This window comes from Desmodus rotundus, chromosome 1 (genome assembly GCF_022682495.2).
Source record: "Desmodus rotundus isolate HL8 chromosome 1, HLdesRot8A.1, whole genome shotgun sequence".
Lineage (NCBI taxonomy): Eukaryota > Metazoa > Chordata > Mammalia > Chiroptera > Phyllostomidae > Desmodus > Desmodus rotundus.
In genome coordinates, this window is record NC_071387.1 from 118,961,015 (window position 1) to 118,981,839 (window position 20,825).

The following is a 20,825-nucleotide window of genomic DNA, read 5'->3' on the forward strand; positions in this document are numbered from 1 at the left end:
TCATTTATTTATTTATTTTTAGAGAGAGGAGAAGGGAGGGAGAAAGAGAGGGAGAGAAACATCAATGTGTGGTTGCCTCTCATGCGCCCCCCACCGGCGACCTGGCCCACTACCCAGGCACATGTCTTGACTGGGAATCGAACCGGTGACCCTTTGGTTCGCAGACCCAAGCTCAATCCACTGAGCCACACCAGCCAGGGCAACAATGTTCAGTTTCTAATCACAAACATCCAGTATATGGGGTAGGAGGTGTGCAGGTGTCATAGCTGACTCTAAGGAAAATATGAACATTATTAGCATGTGGAAACAATCCCAAGGGAGAACCACAAAGAGACATTTCAGGAGTTTATTATTTCAAGAAAAATCTACATTTTCTCCTTCAGAGAAATAAAGGACCTGTGAATAGTGATGTTAAAAATAGGCAAAAGTGGCCCTGGCCAGGTAGCACCGTTGGTGAGAGCATTGTCCTGATTGGCCAAGGTTGTTTGATCCCCAGTGAGGGCACATACAAGAATCAACCAATGAATGTGTTAATAAGTGGGACAACAAATCAATGTTTCTCTCTTCTCCTTTCCTCCCCCTCTCTAAAATCAATATAAAAATTAATGAATTAAAAATATGCAAGGTGGATCCATTAGTTCTAAGGGTAACAGAAGAGAGCCAGCCAACCTCAAGCACTTTTTCCAAATTATATAAAAGAAGAAAAACACTGAGTAAGTTCTGAACCTGGAAACTCTAATTACCATCACTAAAACAAACTGCTTCAGTATTTGAGTCATTTGAGGTTTCTGCCAATTGGCAATAATTTGAAAAGAATGAGAAAGCACATGTTCTCGTCCCATCACACAGAACACAATTGTGAATTGTGCCTGCTGCTGGGGCCTTGCTGGCCGGGCAGCATAACTGGAACGAGCAGTCTGCAGACATCAGCTCCATGCCTGCTATGTGCAAGGGAAGAACCAGGAATTAGCGGCAGGTACCACGTCCTCAAGGAGCTAAACATGCAGGTTGGAAAGATGAAGCACAGAATTTACACCTGAAAAATACATACGGCAACACTGTCTTCCCCAATGAATTTCCATCACGGGCAGGGCTTTTCGGGGGAAGGAAAACTAAAAAGATAAGGATAAAAATAGAAAAACAATCACCTACAATATAGATTCTGAAGCCCATATTTATTTGAACGACCAATCACCTAGAAGATAAGATCATCTACCTGTTATATATTGTGAATAAAAAAGGGGCCACATACTAAGCCCGACAAGTTCAGGGAAGCCTGCATTACAGGCCTTAACAAACATAAACATCCCTAACTAAACGAGGGTCACAGTGGGTAGTCATGTCAAGGCCTGTAAGCTTCCTTGAAACAGATCAGTCTTTACCTTGACTGAGCCTGTCTACTGTCTTTTTCATCTAAGATTGCATACCTTCGAAATGTCAGAGTAATTTTCTTTTCCAGACTCCTCAAGGCACAATTGCTGGCATGAGAGCATGAGACCACAGAACCCCTCATTGTCATCTTGTTGCCCCAATATCACCTCTGTGTGCTGTAAAAGTTCATTACTAACCATCCTGTACCCACGAATGTAAAAGAAATATGTGTTTCTTTATCTTGCCTTCTCACCCAATCCCACAGATTTCTCTCCTTTGCTTTCTCCTGGCCCCTTATCTACCACCACGGGATTTCAGGTAATAGTAAATGACAATCATTATTTATACTTTTATTTATTTTTCATTATTACTATAACATTTGCGCTATGGGAGGAAAGATTAGTAAAACAGGTAGAAAAGCCAAAAAGAATGTTCAAATCACTTGTGAATATGAGGTACCTATTTGTCGGAAATGAAATTGAGTCACATCTTACAGAGGGACAATTGCCTCCTCTGCAAAATGGGAGTAATTCCCATCTTGCAGCATTGTGAGAATTCCCTGATAATAAACGTCAAGTTCCAGGGTGCACGCAGGAGCCCACCCAATAGGAGCTGGTATTGCACTGGAACATTCTGAGCAATCGGGAAAACTGGGCACCAGCAGGTTTCAGACGTCGGCTTTCTGCCACTCAGCACCGCTGGACGTCAGTCCTTGTCTGTTTCCGCCGCGGGTCGTGCATTTGTACGGACTATCCGCAGACCCCTGCTCCTTTCCCGCCAGACCTGACTCAGCGCGCGGCCCCACCTTGGCGCAGCTGTTCCACCGGCAGCGCGGAGAGTGCCTCCCCGCAAGTCACACCAGGACGAAAACCGCCGAACGTCCCTTCCGAGTGCGACCTGCCTTCTCGGAGCGACCTGCCTTCTCGGAAGGCTACGTAGTCAGATTTCGCCTTCCTCGTTCTCCCAGGCAGCGGTCAGGTTTCCCATAGCAACCGTGGCCTCTAGCAACTGGCAACGCGCCAGGCCAGTGCTCTCTGCGCAGGCGCAGGAAGGGGCGGCTACAAGGCTTCCTCTGGCATCCGCTGACCCTCGCGTCCCCGGGGGCGGGGCTCGCGTGATGGCGTCATGGGGCGGGGCCTCGGGCGGCGGGAAGAGGCGGCGGGAGAATGGAGGTGCAGGAGAACAGCAGTGACGCGGCCGATTCCGGGGCCCAGGATCCGGCCCCTAGCAAGGCCCCCGGCAGCGCAGGCCACTACGAGCTGCCGTGGTGAGGGCCCAGGCCATAAATAATGGGTGCTCTGGAAGCGTAGGTGGGCAAGAGGCGGGTCGTGTCCCGGGCGAACCGGGGGGCCCGGAGTTAGTTCGGGGGACATCTGAGCGAAGCAGCAGGCTCCAGGGTGGCGTTTAAGAGATTATTATTTGGAAAGGGTGAGGGACGTGGGTCGCTGAGCCCACCTGCGGTCTAGAGTGGCCTGACCTCTGGAAGCGGAGTGTCGGTCAGAACATTGCGAACTGTGGTCTTAGCAACCCCCTATGACCACCCACTCTGCGCTAGGCCAAGGGCGACTCTGATGGCCACTTGGCGGGAAGCGTCAAATGCAGGTTCGGGACTATGGGTTGTGTGCAGAAGGCACCCGCCTCCTTTCTGTGGCTGGCTCGCTTTAAACAGCAGCATCGTAGGTAGCTGGGAGGAAATGGTGACTTTTGGAAGTCACCTGCTCCTGGCACAGGTATGGTGTAGGCGCTCTGCTTGGTCCCACACCCTGAGAGCACCTCTCAGAACTCTCCATGGCTCATGGAAATGGTTTCACACCCTGTAATGGTGTACACTCTGTATTCCCATCCCTCTAGCCCACCCCTCTTCTGGATGACGGCAGATAACCTAAATGGAGCGCCGTGCAGCTTACTGGAATATTTACAGCTGTGCCATGCAGACCCCCAGCCGCTAGCCACGGGAGTCTGTTGAGCCCTGCAAATGGGGTTAGTCCAAACTGAGATGGGCTATAAATGTAGAATATACACCTGGATTTTGAGGACTTAGTATTAAGAAAAACTAAGTAACTTTTATATTGATTACACATTGAGAATGACAATATTTTGAATATGTTAGATTCAATAGATTATATTAGTAAAATTAACTTTATCTGTTTTCTTTCTTTTTACCTTTTTTGATGTGGCTACCAGAAAGCTTAAAATTATATATGTAGCTGAATATATATATATATGTAAATTTCTTAAATTTATTTTTAGAGAGAGGGGAAGGGAGGGAGGGAGGGAGAGAAACATCAGTGTGTGAGAGATACATCAATTGGTTGCCTCTTGCACATCCCCAACTTGGGACCTGGCCTGCAACCCAGGCATGTGTCCTGACTGGGAATTGAACCGTTGACCTTTCGGTTCGCAGTTCAGCACTCAATCCACTGAGCCACACTAACATTACATTTTTCATGCACAACAATACATGCTTAGGATGCTTGAGTATACAAAATAAACTGCTGTCATGGAGCTTACATTTGATAAAGATAGTAAAAAAAAATAAACAAGTAGCTATATAGTATATTTGATGGTGACAAGTGCTGTGGAGTAAATTGCTGTGGTGTTCAGGGAAGGCCTTTGATAAGATAACATTCGAGCAAAGACCTGGACTCAGGGAGTAAGACACATAGATGGAGCATCTATGACAGCCCTGAAAGAGGAGCATCTTTGCCTCATTCAAAATCCAGCTCAGATTTCAGCTCCTAACATTCCCAGGTAGTGATTTTCTCCCTCCTCTGGGCTTCCACAGCCCTTGGCTTCTATAACAAGTTTAGCACTGCAGTAGGACTTGCTAAGCTCTATCTCCCTGCCTTTGGGAAAGCAATAACCATGTCTTGTTTATCTCTGGATCGTTGCTTTCCTCCCTCCCCTTGTGATCTCTAACTCCTTTCACAGTGGCTGGCAGCTGGAAGGGGCTGAGTATGAAGAATAAATGAGTAGGAACCAGCATGCTCTATATGCTAGTCTTGGAGGAGACCTGTCTTTTTCTTTCCTGTAGTATGTGACAAAAAAGCTTTGCACGCAGCTGCTTCTGGAGCACAACCAGCATAATATTGAACATCAGGAAGCATTGTAAAGGACAGAGGGAGTCCTGATGGTCAAATCGTTGCAAATCTATTTTCACTTCTATTCTTGCTGAAGAAAATCATTTTCTCGCATAGCATAGCTTGCAAAAGAGAAGTATTGGTCTGACTAAGCCACTAGCCTGTCCACTTCAGTAGGGTCACAGGATAGGCCTATGGTTTCTGTCTAGCCAGCCCTGTTGTGCACCTCGCTAAGTCTGCAGAAACTGGCAGGTAAGGGGTGAGAAGGGGGCTTGGCTGCACCTATGTCTGTCAGGTAAAATGATGTCAGTGCTATGTGTGCTGGACCTCTTTTGCGATGGGCAGACTGTTTCCGCACAGCGCCACATTGGTCCAGATGGCCTGCTCCGGTCCTTCTCCAGCACCAACAGTTTTTTTGTTTTTGTTTTTGTTTTTGCTGTGGTGGGTTTGAAGCCTCTGGTGTGTAATTCTCATACACTTAACTTTTCAAATGACATTTCGGCACCCCCTTAAATTTAAAACCTGCAGCCATTTGGTGTATTTTTATTGAACGTATACCATCTGACAAAGCTCTCAGGATTGCTACCCTTACTGCTTTCTTTTCTGTAGCAGGAAAATGGCTGTGTCAACATCTTTATACATTTTCTTACAAACAGGGTTGAGAAATATAGACCAGTAAAGTTGAATGAAATTGTCGGGAATGAAGATACCGTAAGCAGGCTGGAGGTAGGTGATTTTTTTTTAAGGTTGTATTTATTTATTTTTAGAGAGTGGGGAAGGGAGAGAGAAACAGGGAGAGGAACATCAATGTGTGAGAGAAACCTCAGTTGGCTGCCTCTTGCCCCCAATCGGGGACCCGGCCTGCAACCCAGGCATGTGCCCTGACAGGGAATAGAGCCCAGGAATAGAACCTTTGGGTTCACAGGCTTGCACTCAATCCAGTGAGCCATACCAGGCAGGGCTCTTTGTTTATTTTTTAAACAATCCTGTAAAAATGTGGAAGTCATTCTTAGCTATGGGGCTATAAACACAGGCCTCGGGGTGGATTACCCCTAATCCGCCCATGCCCCTTTCACCGTAGTTTACCAACCCTTGACTAGAGGGACGATGTGACAAGGCAGGTGGCTTCAAAATGGACAGATAGAAGTGTTTAGCAGTAGAACAGCAAGCTTTGAATTGCTAGCTCTAGAGGTCTTTAGGCCGAATCTAAAAGCCCAACTATTTGAGACATGACAAAGACAGTCTCTGTAGTAATTGGGGCTTAGAATTTATTAGCTAACAAGATATCTCCTTATTTTACAAATATTTGAGTATGTTCTCCAGGCCAGATATGGGGTGGTGTTAGGAACTATTGATATAATGGTGAACAAAATAGACACAATTCTTGCCCGGGTAAGATCGTTAGTCTAATGGGGCAGCATTAAAGTCAGCAAGCAACATGGTAAGCGCTCTGCCAGAGGAGGTACAGGGTTCTGTGGGAGCATGTGGGGAAAGTTCAGGGAGGAGTTAACTTCACAGTCTCTTCATTCCCAAGTGGAAGAAGTGATACCAAAGGTAGGGTGGGAGTTAGCCAGACTTGGAGGGAAGGGGTGGAGAGAGAAGAGGTGGCAGGAATAGCATGTGCAAAGGCCCTGAGGTGAGAAAGCTTGGATTGTCTTGGATGGGGGAGTGCCATCTGATTGGAGTACTGATTTCCAGACATAAACGGGCATTGGAATTGGTTGGGCATCTTGTTAAAATGCAGATTCTGGTGCAGTTCTGGAGAGGGGCCAGGTTCTGCATTTCTAACAAGCTCCCAGGAGATGCTGATGCTGCTGGTCCATAAGCCCCACTGGTAACAAGGCTGTAGAGTGCACTTATTGGGGTGTGTGAGAAATGACCTGGTACGGCGGACAGGGCCTCATGAGCCATGTTTAAGAGCGTGGGCTTCATGAAGCCGGTCTAGCACACCCCTTAATTTACATTAGAAAATCCCCAGCTCCCTTCACTTTTTTCACCCAGCCTCACAACCCCTCAGCCTGCTCCCCGACAGCTGTCAGTCTGTTCTCTATCTGTGGGTCTGTTTCTATTTTGTTTGTTGGTTTATTTTGTTCATTAGATTCTACATATGAGTGAAATCATAAAGGTGAAGGGATTAAGGGAAAAAAACCCCTCATAGACACAGACAGCAGCATGCTGATTGCCAGAGGGCAAGGGGGGCGGGTAGAAGAGGGTAAGGGGGAGGTAAGTGGTGATGGAAGGAGACCTGCCTTGGGGTGGTGAACACACAATACAATATACAGATGATTGACTATAGAATTATACATGTAAACCCATATAATTTTATTAAGCAGTGTCACCCCAGTGAATTCAATAAAAATAAACAAATGAGGAAGGAAGGCAGTTTGGGTTTCATGATGAGAGCAGTGAGGAGTTGCCCGAGGCCCTCAGTCAGATAAACTGTTCAGTCAGACGTGCGTTTGACAACACGGGCTGTGGTTGCAGCACGGGAAGCGGATTGGAGCGAGGCAAGATGAGAGGCCAGGAGACAAGGACGACTAAGCCTTTGTAATGAAGGTGCTGCGTGGGGTGAGGAGGAAGGCCCGATCAAGGGTGACAGGGACTCCAGGCTCCTGGCTTGGGTGACGGGATTGGCATTGACAGTCCATGGAAGGGGAAGTGCAGGTGAGGCCTCAGGTTTGAATTCAGTTCTGAATATGCTGAGGTGAGAGCTCCATGGGGTGTCCACGTGGAGAAATCTGTAGCCATGTTAACGGCACGGGCCTGCGTGGCTGGGGAGGCTCGGCCCCTTACCCTCTACAGGTTAACCAGTTGTGACGAGCATTTCTTCCTTCAGGTCTTTGCACGAGAAGGGAATGTGCCCAATATCATCATTGCTGTAAGTACTCAGTCCTAGCAGCCCTGCTGGGTGTCGTGAAGCCTCATTTTCACTTCCTCCTGAAGTGAGTCTTGTGCACAGAGCTTCCTCCTCAGAGAAGCCTGTACCCCCAGAGCCCTTATATTCCCCTCTGCGAAGGGAAACATGTCACCCAAGTTGGTCAGGAGGCCTGTGGGTTGGTTGCTATATTGATTTAGTGTGTTCTGTGGGCTGGGGTTGAGGGTTCGAGGGGGAGGTGAATGCAGAAAAGTGGCGAACAGTAAATCAGGAGCTGTGTTAAGTTCATTCTGTTGGCTTGAGGCACTTACTGGAGGTCTCTTTCCTAGGGCCCCCCAGGGACTGGCAAAACTACTAGCATCCTGTGTTTGGCACGAGCCCTTCTGGGTTCCGCTCTCAAGGATGCCGTTTTGGAGCTCAATGCCTCAAATGACAGGTACACCTGGGAGTTAGGACTGAAGGGCAGCAAGCGTTGTACATTTTGAATTGTTATAGAAACAGCCTTTTCCCCGTGCTGTGTTGTCCATGGAGCTTGCCTGGCCAGCTTTGTACTTTCCCTCAATCCCGCCCAGTGAGAGTGGATGGGAATCTCTTGCTTGTCAGGGTGGCATCATAGGCACTTGACTTGATGGCTTACTTTTTTAATGGAAATTTAAAATACTATTTTTAATAGTGGTAAAATACATATAAAATTTACCATCTTCCTCATTTTTAAGTGCACAGTTCAGTGGTATTAAGTATATTCACATTGTCGTGCAGCCTATCTCTTTTTTTAAAGATTTCATTCATTTTTAGAGAGAGGGGAAGGGAGGGAGAAAGGGAGGGAGGGAAACATCAATGTGTGGTTGCCTCTCACACATCCCCCACCGGGGGGGGGGGACCTGACCTGCAACCCAGGCATGTGCCCCAACTGGGGATTGAACCGGCGACCCTTTGGTTTGCAGGCCGGCACAATCCACTGAGCCACACCAGCCAGGGCTGATTTTTTTTTTTTTTTTTTAATTCTCACCAGAGGACATGCTTATTAATTGTGTGTATGTGTGTGTGTTGTTTTTAGTGAGAGGGAAAGGGAGGGAGAGAGAAAAGGAGAAGGGAGAGATATACATCAATGTGAGAGAGAAACATCGATTGGCTGCCTCTCGCACACACCCCGATTGGGGATGGAACCTGCAACCTAGGCATGTACCCTAACTGAGAATCAAACCCTGGACCTTTTGGTTCATGGTTGGGCCAACGCTCCAACCGAGTGAGCCATATCAGCCAGGATGTCAAATCTGGTTTTTATCCTTATCGCTTGTTCTTCTCACACTTGCATCATCAAACTCACTATTTTTGAAATCTTTGGTGGCTTAGAATTTTCTTGAAGAAAGAATGGCCCATAGTTGCAAATATTTTCAGTTTTAGATTTATAAACACCTATTTAAATGATCAACACAATGGCTTTCTTTCCATTTCTGTACCTGTTTCCTTCCAGTCACCTTTGTGTACAGACCCGCCTTCAGCTTTTGATCACTTACACGCTGCAGCCTGTGAGCGTTAGTGCGCGAACATCACAGACGATGAAAGAGAACTGACACGTGCTCTTGTATCAAAACCAGAGGTCCAGGTTCTTGTCGTAGGGTATTGAGGAACCATGTCCTTCCTGTTGAGAGACCAACTGCATGAAAATATATTTAGTTTTTGTCTTAGAAACATAGTTCACTCCTTGATTCTTTTTTAAAATTTATTTTTATTAAAATAACAGTTACTATACAATATTATGTTAGTTTCAGGTGCACAGTATAGTTATTCAACCTCTGTGTACCTGGGGAAGCGATCGCCTCCGCGAGGCTACTGCCCACGTGACCCCGCACGGTTGTTCAGTATTACTGACGCTACTCCCTGTGCTGCACTGAGTTCAAAACACAGAACGGTTCACGAACTTGCACGTGATCCTTCTGCAGGGGCCGTGGTGATGTTCCCTGCTCAGTCCGGTTTTTGTGTATGTGCTGCCAAAGTGAGCACACTCCTTGACTCTTAAATTTGAGAAAATTCACCTAGGATTTTGGCGTCTGAGGAAAGTCTGAAATGTGCTTCCACGATCGGTTTCACCACCATGAGAATCTAGAGAGCGTTTTGCTCCTTTGCAGCCATTTTCTGATTTGTCCAATAATTATGAAAGATCTTCCTCTGTCGGTTTTTTTCTCTTTGACACTGTAGATGGAAAATGAAAAGTTTTGATTTTTTTAAAGTTTTGGTCCATGAAATCTTTAAAAAAAGAGCAAAGACAATGTATCGGAGCTTTTATGTCTTCTAGAAAGACAAGCAACGCGGTACGTCAAGCTACACAATAAAAAATAAGGGATGAGCCCTGGCTGGTGTGGCTCGGTTGATTTGAGTGTCGTCCCACAAAGGGAAAGGTCGCTGGTTGGGTTCCCAGTCTGGGCACACGCCTGGGTTGTGGGCCAGGTCCCCAGTTGGGGGCGTAAGAGAGGCAATCGATTGATGTTTCCCTCACACATCGATGTTTCTCTTTCTCTGTCCCTTCCCCTGTCTTTAAAAATAAATCAATAAAATATATTTTTTAATCTTAAAAAAATGAAGGATGAGATGATAATAATAGCATTTCCTCCCCCTAATATTGTATTATTCTTGTAGGCAATTTCATCATTCTTTTGTTTTTAAAAAAATTATTTTAGTTATTTTCAGTATGGTTGGGAATAATTGATGAGTATTGGTGGAATAATTAATAGGATGATAAAAACTGAACAGTTTCAAGATACAGGAAGAATAAGGTCGTTAAAACCTTAAAATATATCTGATTATAAAATGATTCAATGGACCCATAGGTAATTACAAAATGAGTTTATTAGATTTTAAGTAGTAAGTAAATTTTTTTTTGTTCTTCTGAAGACCTTCAAGAGGGAATAAAAGTGATGAAATTCCAGTGCCCCACTGAAATAAATAGTTCTGTAAACAGAATTTCTCGAAAAGGAAACTCGAAAACCAGAGCTGGGTTCACGACAACGTGCGTGGGTGGGAAGTTCCCGCGGAGGTAACGGGTTGGTCTCAGAAGGCGAGCGCAGTGCTGGCTCCTTGTTTCAGGGGCATTGACGTTGTGAGGAACAAAATCAAAATGTTCGCCCAGCAGAAAGTCACCCTCCCCAGAGGACGGCACAAGATCATCATCCTGGACGAAGCAGACAGGTAGAGTGCTTTGCCAGACATTTTGACCTTGATCTCTAAATCTGTTACCGGGCTTCATTAAATCCAGAGAAAAAGCTCTGACCTTGGCACTTTTGTGGTGTATTCGCTTATCTTCAAAAGCAATTTAATAGGCGGCCTGAGCCCTAAACCTGTCTTAATTAATAACTTACAACCAGTTGGCTAAGACAGTCAGTTGATGTGTTTGTTCCAGCATCACTGCTGTGAATTATTTAAATGTTATTTTTTAATTGTGAAATACACATAATATAAAATTTACCATTTTAACCATGTTGGCTTATAATTCAGTAACATTTAGGATATTCATAATGTTGTACAGCCAATGACATTTAAAAAAAAAAGTAACTCATTCTTTGAAGAAAATATAGAAAATGTTCATATCGTGCTTTATTTTCTATTTCTACATTATGCATTTTTACATATTTGAGATCATAATACATATAATTTTTGTATTCTGGTTTTTCCTTTTAACATAAAAAGCAGTGTTCTACATCATTATCATCTTGTTTGGAACCTAGTTTATAATTGCCATATTATAGTACGATGCACCTTACCCTATTTTACTGTAACATTATAGCAATGATAGCTAGCATTTATCGAGCAATTATATGTAAGCATTTACGTTATCCCAGGCACTCTGCTCAACCCTGTACAGGTTATCACCTCATTTAATGGTCATCACAACCCTCCGAAGTAGGCAGGATCATTATCTCCTTATAGGTGATGTCACTGGGGCTCAGACCACTTGCCTGTGGTCCCAAAGCTGGCAGAGGCAGGAGCTGCGAGGTGGGCCCAGGCAGCCGGCTGCAGAGCGCCTGCTCTGTGCCTGTGTGCAGCCTGTCTGCCTGAGACCGTGCCGGGGTCCTGAGGACAGGCTGAGCATGCTCAGTCAGGAGGTCCGGTTCCCAGGCTCTGTGGGGAGGGTTTGTGTCCAGTGGGCCCCGGGTTGTGGTTGCAAACTGCACTCTTAATGTTTCTCTTCTCAGCATGACTGATGGAGCCCAGCAAGCCTTGAGGAGAACCATGGAAATCTACTCCAAAACGACTCGCTTTGCTCTTGCTTGTAATGCTTCGGATAAAATCATAGGTGAGGGGCAGCTCTGGGCAGCTCAGGGTCCACCTGGTGCTCATTGGGCTCTTTAGCAGCAGAAGAGTAGGGACTTTTTGATTGCCTGTCATGAGCTGAGCACTATACTGTACCTCATCTTTTTCCTTTAATCTTATATAGTTATTTGCAGAGGTATTATTAGTTCCACATTAGAGATGAGGAAACTGGAGCTCAGAGAGGTTGAGCAATTTGCCCAGAGTTACACAGCAAGTGGAAGCTGGGATTGGAACCCTACATCTTTCCGACTCTTGCACCATCGCAGGCACATGTGACATTTTGACATCCTGTGCAGTGTCATAGTCACTGCCCCTCTCCAGACATGTTCTTGCACTTTCTGTGTGTCTGGGTGCTTGGCACGCACTGTGTCTGCACACTGGGCTTGCTCATTACCGGGAATTGCCTCACATGTGAGACCTCACCTCTGAGTCCTCTCTCTGACCTGGCATTTGTCCTGCCAGTTCCTTCGCTCCCTCCCTCTCATCAATCTGTCTTCTCACTGCTTTGAGCCCTCCTGTCTCTGTGTCTCAACTTCCTGGTGGTTTCACATCCTTCCCTTTCTGATAAAGACTACAGGCACAGTCCAGCTTGCTCTCTCTGTGCCACCCTTTCTCACAGTTGCTTGTCCCGCTGTCCTTGCTTCATGTCCCCCATGCTAGACCCCTGCCTGCGTGAGCTCAGCTCGCTGACTGCCCGTACTCCACCCAGGCCATTGCGCGCTGCCGCAGACAAGCCGGTCGCCAACTGTGACACCCTCACAAAGGTGGCGGGCTCCTCAAGTTAGCAGGAGTCCTTTATGCCCTGCTACTTTTTCTAAATGGTCATTATTTGTTCATCATTTATTCAGCCATTCACTCAACAAGCATTCACTTTGTTCTCAGGAGGTGTTGGTACCGCTAGTGCAGAACATACAAAGTTTAATGAGAAACGTTCTCTGCCTTCAAGACATCAACAGCGTGGTGGAGGGAACTGTACTAAAAGTTCTGGACTGACAGATATCCATGTGGTTTGTCTCCTTAGCCAGTGGTGAGAGAAATCTGTGAGGGCGGGGGAGGTGTTGTACTTAGAGACCCCGCCCCATACACATTGCACAGGGCTGTGTGTTAATGAGTTACAGTGATTTGAACCTGCACTTGCGGGAGAAAGCTCTGGCCCTTCCTCTTTATGAAAGTAATTTCTGTGATACAGGTCTTGGATTATTTTTAGTTTTTAAAAGGATATAGCAAACATAAATGAAATCTCTATAGGAATGTCTTTCTAGCATTAGAGGAAATGGTTGGCGATCAAATTGCTGCAGACTTGATTTTTGAAACTCAGTAGCTGGGTCTCACTTCGGTTCCTGGAGCCATTCAGTTAAGAGAGAGGCTTACTTCCTTTGAGGAAGGCCACGGCTGCCTTATTCGCACATGTAGTTAAATTCTGGGAATTCAGTTTGGGGACTTCTCAAAAGATAAAAATTTACTACAGGAAACTTACAGTGTAGTTGGAATATTAATTGCTTTAAAATATGGACTCCAGTTTCAAATTGATCTTTCTCATCTTTGCTAATAAGCCAAACATGCAAATAAGTTTCGGTTGTGAGGCTTCCGGCTTTCAAATAAGTTGAGATGGACTAATAACTCTTAGGAAAGCGACTTTTTGAGAAGTCTTATGCACTCGGTGGATAGGTACACAGTATCTACTCTGCACAAGGCACAGCAGAGGCCACAGGTCTATGTGAGGCTCCATCCTGGCCCTGCAGGAGCTCGTGCATGGATAGGAGAGGGGCTCCCTGCACAGCAGGCTGCGGCCCACCCGGGTCCTCTTCTCTCCTCTCACACCACAGCTGGCCCCGCCCCAAATCAAATCCTCCCCAGTGTCACAAACCCCTACCCTCTTCCGCTCACTCCAGGTCTGGCCTCGCTGTCTCTCCCCTTCCCTGGTGCAGTGTTCACCCAGCTTCTCTTCCACCTAAGCAGGCTGCCAGGGTCATCTCAGCACATATGACCCTGCCACTCCCCTGCTTAACCCTCTAGTGGCCTCCCGTTGCCCACACAGCCATGCCTGCACCTCCCAGCCCGCCCCAGGCCAGCACACAGAGTCCTGTGCCTGCAGCCTCATCTCCTTTCACCCCACACAGGGCAGTCTCGTCCTTCCCCAACCCCCTGGGCCCTGTCTACACTCTTGAATTTGAATGTGCTATTCCTTCTGCCTTTCCAGACTAAAAGCCTCGTCCCCCAAAACCCAGCTTCTCCACTGAGAAGCTCTATCAGGCTGAGTTGATCACGCCCTGTGGTCAGGGTTCCCAAAGCTGTTCTGAGAAACTTCTGCCAAGGCCCTGTGTTACCGTGTTGTAATGTTCTTGTTCCCATCTCCTCCATCCTGACAAACCTAGGCTCTGAGGAGCCAGGGCCTCATCATAATATTTATCCACTACATCCTCCAAACCTGGGGTGCTAACTGGTTTCTTTAATGCAAATAAACTAACAGGAATATGTTCCTTGAAAAGTGTGAATGCAGGAGGGGAGGTTGCTGCAGGTTGGGGAGATCCAGGCCGGCTGCATGAGGAGGGGGTTTGAGAGGAGCTTTTGATGATGGTTGGGGTTTAAGTGGGAAGGAACTAGGCGGCAAGAGCCCTCCAGGAGGTGCAAGAGCTGTTTGTTCCAGGAGAGACAAGGTACCAGGCACAGAGTTAGGAGAGTAGAGACAGGTGAGGTCTGCAGAAGATTTTACATACAAGGGTGAGAGGTGAACTGTACTGTGTTTTGGGGGGCTGTTGGAGGACTTGCCTTAGCAGGAAGAGGTGACAGATCAAAACAGTTTGAGGCAGGCCATTGTGGCAGCAGAGAGACCAAATTGGGGCTTGGAGAAGCTATTGTCATAGTCCAAACCAGAGGTCAAGCACAGCTTCCAGAATTCTGCAGTTGTCTGTCTAGTGGTTCTCAGCCCTGGCTGCGGTCAGAATCTCCTGTGGATCTTTAAAGAAGCCACACAGGTGTCTTGTGCTTACCCAACTGGCTGGGCTGTGACCTCCCCAGAAGGGCCCCGATGTTCAGCAGACACGGGGTAATCTTGGGTCCGCCTGGGCTGCCACTGGCTCACCTGCGGGCTGTGGCATGTGGAGGTCTCTGTGTTGGAGGATCTTTCCCTTCTGGAAGCCATGCCCAGCCAAGGTCGTCCCAGGCAGTGCTGTCTGAGGCCTCTCTTGTTGCTTATTGGTTGATATTTTGAAATTTAGTCCCAAACAGTCAGTCACTGGTGAGCGCCTGCTGGGTAGAGTGGCGCCAGCGTGGCTGGGCTGTGTGGGCTGTGCAGTTTCATCCCAGTAACTAAAGAACCAGCAGGCTGACGCCATCCTTGCCTGGGGGGGCCTCACACTTGTCCTGTCTCATTCAGAGCCCATTCAGTCCCGGTGCGCAGTGCTCCGCTACACAAAGCTGACCGACGCCCAGATCCTTGCGAGGTTACTGACGGTGATCGAGAAGGAGAAGGTGCAGCACACTGACGATGGTCTGGAAGCCATCATCTTCACCGCCCAGGGAGACATGAGGCAGGTGTGTGCAGTCGCGGCCACCGAGACGCAGACCTCCTGTGTGTGCCGTGCCCCTTGTTTTAGGGGGAAGGGGGAAGTGACAGCAGCACAGGGCCCAGCACAGCCAGAGGGAGGAGCATGAGGGCCTTGGGCTGATTGAGAGCAGGCTTGCCAGGAGAGCGTTCAGCTAGGAGTGATGGGAAGGGCCGAGGTTGAATACCAGCCTCAATGTGCTGTTGTTCCTCAACAGGCGTTGAACAATTTGCAGTCTACTTTCTCGGGATTCGGCTTCATCAACAGCGAGAATGTGTTCAAGGTACAGGACTGGCATGGGCATCACAGCATGCAAAACCAGTGTTTATCCGCGGGGGCCCATGGAGTGGAGGTGGGACGATCCTGGCCGGAAGGGGACAGACTCAGTATCACCGCTGTGCCGGGGCTTGCCCTGGGCGGGCGGGGAGCTTGCCCGGCTCCAGTCTGTCCACTTTCCTCCCCACACTGAAGAGTTGGAGGGACTTCGGGATGCTACCAGAGACAAATGCAAGTGCTGGACGCTTTCCTCGGCGTGCTCTGAGCCTCACAGCAGCCCTGCGCACAGAGGTTCTCATCAGCATTTTGCAGCTAAGGAAGCAGGCTCAGGTGGCCTGGCCGAGACCACCCAGCTGCTCGAGGCCAGGAGGGAGCACAGGGCAGAGCACTGCGCCTTCCCCTCAGCAGCTCTGACTTCCCCTCAGCACTTCTGGTGCCTACGGGGCGTATCACATCTCTTCAAAGTCCAGCCAAAAGAGTCTCCCTCTCCCACATTGGCAGAGGATTTTTCTTTTGGGAATACTTTTGAAAACTGATTGCCACCTCCAATAGCCTGGTGTCTGATTTTCCCCTTATATGGGGGTGAGAATTGGGCAGGGCTGTCCATGTGTTCCGTCTGTAGCTCCTCCTCACCAGGGGTTTGGGTGAAGAAAGCTGTGCTAAAAGCCTCTGCTTAGACCCTGGCAGTGATGTATATACTCAAGGACACTGAGGGGAATTTGCTTAGTCCCTGGTAGTGACAGTTAGGGTCTCGTGTCCTCCTGGAGCACGGCATTGAGGGCCCTGGAAACCAGGACTTCGGAGGGCAGTTAATTGAACTGGGGGGAGCAGGCCAAGGGTAGCTGTAGGCACTGTCTTGAGACATCAGGAGGCTTTCACTTAGATTTAAATGTTGATGCTGCACTGGAGGCTGGGGTCTGAGGCCAGTGGCGGAGGCAGCCTTTGGTCTCTGGGAGGGCTGCCCCAGCACTCACCTGGCGGCTCTGCGGGTCACGCTGAGGCTGGGGGACCCTGTCCTGGGAAAGCCAATTGCGGTTCCGGTGGGAGACCGGCCCAAAAGATCTCCTAAGTCTTAAGTGGGTTCTAAGTGGTTCTGAGCAAGTGATCAGCCGGGTGGTCTGAGATGTGGCTTACAGTGGCTCTGAAGCTGTCCCCGAGATGCTTCAGTGGCCCTTGTTGATTCATTTTCTGTTGGAGAAATTGGTAACATGGTGTTGGAAGCTCTTTTCACTGCATAGGTCGACATCATATTCTTTTTACTTGGTACCTTGTTTGGTGGTGAGCGGCTTTTCCCAACCTGCTTCTGTTCATTAGAGAATTTGATGAAAAACAAGTAGAAAAGTTGATTACGTAAATTGTCCAGAAGTTGGTGTGTCAGGGGTCCTCCTCCGGCGGTCCTCAGCCGCTTCTTTTTGGTTTGGTCAGGTCTGCGACGAGCCGCACCCCCTGCTGGTGAAGGAGATGATCCAGCACTGTGTGAACGCCGATATCGACGGAGCTTACAAGGTCTGCTTCCTTCCCGCCCCACCTCCGATTCCGAGGGACCTTTCTCTTCTTGAGCAGGGCTGAGGGGCTCCCCTTCGTTCTTAAAATGATGCTACATACTCCCTGCCGATGAGAAAACCGTGGTAGAGGCTAAATTCCCTTTTCTGTATGTATCACACTATTTAAAAGTGGTAGACCTGGAATTCAGTCATGTCTTTGTACTATAGTTAAATTCTCTGCACCTAACACGTGAGGAAGGACCAGCCCAACTCCTTACTTTGCAGTGAAGCCATCTGTCTGTCTCTGTTAAGGGGAGACTTCCCCTCCACCCTCCTGAGGAACGTGGGAGTGGGCATCCTGGGGCCCAGCAGTCCCCAGTCGGCCAGAAGAGGAGAGCCCAGGAGGTTTCTGACCTAATTACAGAGTCTGGTCCTGTGAGCAGGTTCCGGTGGGCACCTTTGGGGTTCAAGTGACCCTCAAATCACATGGGTGGCAGTGGTGTGATCTGAGGCCATTGGTCAGAGCACAGCGGTTTCCCTGTTCCCGTTAGATTAGGCTAGAAGTTGACTGAGTTGAGGGCAGGGCTAGACCTAACATGAAAGTGGAGTGCAAGATGGGGAGACTGGGGCAGAGACCCAGGCACCAGGACTAGGTCACTGAGTGGGCCTGAAGGAAGCCTTCAGGTTTAGGTGCCCAGAGCTTCCCCGCACCCTGAATTTACCCGGACGTGCCCGAGCAAAGGCAAAAATAACTGACTCCAGACCCTGTGGTCCAGATGGGGTGGACTGGGGGTCGAGAAGGCAGAGGCTGAGACCAGTGCTGTAATCTCTGCCCTCGTCAGGGCGTGCTGAGGGCTGCTCCTGCAGACGGCGCGCTGGGACTCGTAGCTAGGGAAAGCGTAGTAGATACAGGATTCCGCTCTTTCTGCTCTGGGATGACTGAAGCGTTCAAGAGCCTCAGGGAGGGCAGCAGACCTTGTCATACGTCTTGAAACGTCTGCAATGTTATCTTTCTGTCTGCTGGGAAAACCAGTTACATTATCCCCATGTGGTATGCAGGGCGTGGCCCACGGCTCCAAGGTGTTCAGCTGATTCTCAGGATCTCTTGGGTCTCGTAGGATGATCTGTCTGCTCCTAGCAGTGTGACAGGCCCAAGGCTGGGGTGGCTTTAAACTCATTTCCCCCGAGTATCCTTGCTGTTTACAGACGTCCTCTTTTGTCTAGATTCTCGCCCACCTGTGGCATCTGGGCTATTCACCAGAAGACATCATTGGCAACATTTTTCGAGTGTGCAAAACCTTCCAAATGGCAGAATACTTGAAACTGGAGTTCATTAAGGTCAGTGAGAATATATAGCCAGGCCTGTCTCCTCGAGAATGTGGGACACTGTGGTTTTCTTTGGTTTACTCACATCCGGGCACCACAAAGATGCTCAGTGAGTGTCCCCAACTACGATGGAGGCGGGTGGCTGCTTGTCCTGGGCGCTGGGAGTTTGCTTAAGCCCGTCAGTGCCCTGCTCTTCCTTAGGATGACTCTCCTCATTAGAGGTTTGTTTACTTATCTTTAAGGTCAGGTTAATTGAAGTATAATTTACATAGAGTAAAATTTGGCCTCTTAGGGCATTCAGTCCTGTACATACAACTCTAACCCCCAAACTGATGTGCCCCTCCGTAGTGAGCTCCTCCCTCCAGCACATGGAAACCGCCGATCTATTGTTCCTTTGCGGGCAGAATCTTCCAGGACGCCATCCAAATGGAATCAAGCAAAAACAGAGTCTTTTGAGTGTGGCTTTTTTCACTTAGCTAAATGCATTTTGGATTTATTCATGGTTTTGGTGAGAATATCAGTAGGTCATTCCTTTTTATTGCTGAGTAGTGTTCCACTCTATGGAGGTGAGATCGTTTGGTCAAATGGTAAGTGTAACTTTATAAGAAACTACCAAACTGCCTTCCAAAGTGGCTGTAGCATTTCGCATCCTACCAGCCGTGTGTGGGCATCTGATCGGATGCACATCCCAGCCAGCCCTCGGGACGCCCAGCTGGTTTTTTAAAGTCACCCGAATAGGTGTGTAGTAGTAGCTCATGGCTTTAATTTGCACTTCCCAGCCACTAATGATGTCAAGCATGTTTTCATGTGCTTATTTGCCGTTCAAAATCTTCTTTGATGAAGCACCTGTTCAGATCTACCTGGTTTTTAATTGGGTTGTTTTCTTATTAACCTAGTAAGAGTTTTGAGAGTTCTTTATGTATTCTGGATGCAAATCTTTTATAATACATATGTATTATAAATATTTTAATATTGACTTTTTCTTTATATTAACAGTATTTTATAAAGAAATGTCAACATCCTTTTAGGAAATAAATTGAACTTTAGTTAAACATAATCTATGACAACTTAGAGTTCATTTTCTAGTTGGAGTTTGAGTTCATTGCATCAATTTTGAGTAAACCATTAGTACAGATTAAAAAAAATAAATTCCTCCCTCACTTAACCAGATTTAAATTCGATTTGTTTTTCAGGAAATTGGATACACTCATATGAAGATAGCAGAAGGTGTGAACTCCCTTCTGCAGATGTCAGGGCTGCTGGCCCGGCTGTGTCAGAAGACAATGGCCCCGGTGGCCAGTTAGAGTGGAGAACTCATTGCTTGGGTTATGAGAGTCCCTGAAGGACAATGGTCCCAGGCTTCTGCTTTGGAAGAAAATGCTGCCCGGACCTCAGTGGAACTCGCCTTTCTTTAGCGCGTCACGGCCTTCCTGGTGCTCCCACGCAGCTGCGGGAGTGTTTGCGTTCGGCCTCCGGCTGAGGAACCTGGTGGCGGGAAAGGCCCCAGAGAACCGCCAGGGCACGGCTCCCAGTCTGGGCATATGTTGGCATTTTAGCTAATAAAACCGTACAGTAACGTCAGCAATAATGTGGCAACGCTCGGCCGCAAAGAAAGCCAGCTTCCTGTCTCTGTGTGTGCCCCTCGCCTGTGGCAAGTAGAAAAGGTGCTTTAGGTAGTAGACTGCTCGAGCCAGTCTGAGTTCTAGAAACCGGAGGACAGTTCCACATGCGGCAGGACTGACTGTAGAGAAACTCCCGCCACGTCGCTTTTTCTGTGCAGTACTTGGTGCTTTAGAATTTCTCAGTGAATTTTATATTAACTTGTAGGATTTCTTCTTCTTGGCAAGGTACTATTTTTTTCGTTTTTTTATTATGAAAAATGCCGATTGTACATAAAAGAGAATGATACAGTGAACCTTCACACATTCATCATCCATCTTGACGTTATACCAGCACATGGCCACCCTTGTCTCCTCTGCACCCCAGCACCCCAGCCCGCTCTGGGGTTGTTCAGAGGCAAACCCCAGGCGTCATTTTCTAGTGGTGGTGGTGTCAAGCTGGTTGGGGCGGGAGTGACTCAGCTACTGTGACTAGTGGTCTTGTGAAATGCTTTGACAGAAAGTGCTTGTGGGACAGGCTGGCTCCTGCCCTGTGGGCTCCCGGTCAAAGGGCCGCAGTGTGCGGCCATGTGCGCCCTGCTGCACACGGTGCTGGGCCTGCTGGGCGGCCTGCCTGCCTTCCTCCTCGCCCAGGCCTGGTCTGCAGCGGCTCTGGTGCTCTAGCCCGAACCTCTGCTGGCAAGGGGAAGGCCCTGCCAGAAGTGCTGTCCCTCGAGGGCCGGCTCAGCCACTTGCCCAGACCCTATTGTTGGATAGGGACACAGAGAGGGCTCTGAGATGGCTGGCTCTTTAGGTTTGAGTTTCTTTTAAGAGGGAAATTATAAGGTCCTCAAAAACTGCAAGGTGAAGTCTTACAAAATATGTGTTCTTTCTCAGTCTTGTTTTTGTCTGGAGCTTCGGGATCCCTGTGAGGTGCAGAAATGATTGTGCCCAGTTTTGCG

At 48.1% G+C, this 20,825-nt stretch overlaps 1 protein-coding gene across 3 annotated transcripts; it reads left to right on the top strand.

Moving 5' to 3' along the window:
• Window positions 1-2,506: 2,506 nt before the first annotated feature.
• Window positions 2,507-20,141, top strand: RFC2 (replication factor C subunit 2). 3 transcript variants are annotated; one of them, XM_024571632.4, is made up of 11 exons: window positions 2,507-2,638; window positions 5,108-5,177; window positions 7,288-7,329; window positions 7,656-7,762; window positions 10,411-10,512; window positions 11,517-11,617; window positions 15,011-15,168; window positions 15,397-15,462; window positions 16,881-16,961; window positions 18,164-18,277; window positions 19,459-20,125. In XM_024571632.4, exons 1-11 carry the CDS (start codon window positions 2,538-2,540, stop codon window positions 19,567-19,569), a joined length of 1,053 nt encoding a protein of 350 aa, XP_024427400.1. In that variant the 5' UTR covers window positions 2,507-2,537; the 3' UTR covers window positions 19,570-20,125. The 3 variants fall into 3 exon arrangements, with proteins under 3 accessions (XP_024427400.1, XP_045060509.1, XP_024427402.1); XM_045204574.3 differs by having other exon boundaries at window positions 2,544-2,681; window positions 19,459-20,140; XM_024571634.4 differs by lacking the exon at window positions 2,507-2,638 and adding an exon at window positions 4,737-4,852 and having other exon boundaries at window positions 5,099-5,177; window positions 19,459-20,141.
• The last annotated feature ends 684 nt before the right edge of the window (window positions 20,142-20,825 follow it).

Coding starts and splice junctions, on each gene's coding strand:
- RFC2 (XM_024571634.4), top strand. CDS start 4,752: ATGATGTCAGTGCTATGTGTGCTGGACCTCTTTTGCGATGGGCAGACT. Junction 7,330..7,655: donor TGCCCAATATCATCATTGCT/GTAAGTACTCAG, acceptor TCTCTTTCCTAG/GGCCCCCCAGGGACTGGCAA. Junction 16,962..18,163: donor ATATCGACGGAGCTTACAAG/GTCTGCTTCCTT, acceptor TCTTTTGTCTAG/ATTCTCGCCCACCTGTGGCA.